Source organism: Nuphar pumila, unplaced genomic scaffold, assembly GCF_984573655.1.
Source record: "Nuphar pumila unplaced genomic scaffold, dmNupPumi1.hap1.1 HAP1_SCAFFOLD_2732, whole genome shotgun sequence".
Taxonomy (NCBI): Eukaryota; Viridiplantae; Streptophyta; class Magnoliopsida; order Nymphaeales; family Nymphaeaceae; genus Nuphar; species Nuphar pumila.
This window is the reverse complement of record NW_028324020.1, coordinates 1-1000: the sequence shown is the minus strand read 5'-3', so window position 1 is coordinate 1000 and position 1000 is coordinate 1. Positions and strand designations below refer to the sequence as shown.

Genomic DNA, 1000 nt, shown 5'->3' with positions numbered 1-1000 from the left:
AAAGCCGCCCTGGATTTCCGTCTGCGTGGTATCCCAATGGTGGCAAGCGCTCCAGCGGCACCGGTGGCACCTGCTGTTCCACAAAAGCTGCCAGACAACTCCAAAATTATCTTCGTGCTTGGTGGCCCTGGCGCCGGCAAGGGCACACAGTGCGAGAAGATCCTTGTAGAGTATAAGGACCTAGGTGTCCAGCACTTGAGTGCTGGGGACCTGCTGCGAGATGCCGTCAAGAATGGCAACAAGGAGTTAGATGCCATCATGAAGGAAGGAAAGCTTGTGCCTATGGATGTCACTATCGGGCTCCTGAAGGATGCCATGATTTCGTCAGGGAAAAGCACATTCTTGATCGACGGATTTCCACGTGCATGGGACCAGGTGCGTGTGCTTGCCATGAGTATCTGTGGGAACCGCCTTGCTCTCAGAAGTGCTGCAAGGTAGCAACATGGGACTGGGAGTCTGCACAGGCAATTATTTTCCAGAGGAGTCTCCTGGCTGTGTATCAATGAATCAAACACAGCGCTGAATCCCTCTGTCCTCGCATTTGCAAGCATGGGACCTGGTTCGTTTGGTGTGGGCAAAGAGGCAAACGCCCCTGCTAAAATGTGCAGGCAGAGGCTTTCGAGGCGGGCATCCAGCCATGCGAAGCCATTCTCTTCTTCGATTGCTCCGAGGAGGTAATGCGCGAGCGGTTGCTGGAGCGTGGCAAGACGTCAGGGCGGGCTGACGACAACGAGAGCACCATCGTCAAGCGCTTCCACACCTTCGTAGAGCAATCCAAGCCCGTCGTTGACAAGTACGCAGCCATGGGCAAGGTGCACGACATCAGTGCCATGCGCTCGCCTGACGAGGTCTTCACAGACGTGAAGATTGCGCTCGACTTCCGTCTCCGTAAAATTCCGATGCCGGCCCCAGCACCTGCAGTGCAGGATGCTACTGCAGATGAGCTGCCTGCTGAAGAGGACATCAAATTGTTGGCGGCCGTGGGTTAGGCCGTGGTTGA

General features: G+C 55.7%; 1 protein-coding gene across 1 annotated transcript; it reads left to right on the top strand.

Annotated features, from left to right (window-relative positions):
• The first annotated feature begins 36 nt into the window (after window positions 1-36).
• Window positions 37-989, top strand: LOC149808604 (uncharacterized). The gene is made up of 2 exons (XM_089995240.1): window positions 37-375; window positions 609-989. The coding sequence occupies exons 1-2, from the start codon at window positions 37-39 to the stop codon at window positions 987-989; spliced, it is 720 nt and encodes a 239-aa protein (XP_089851366.1).
• The last annotated feature ends 11 nt before the right edge of the window (window positions 990-1000 follow it).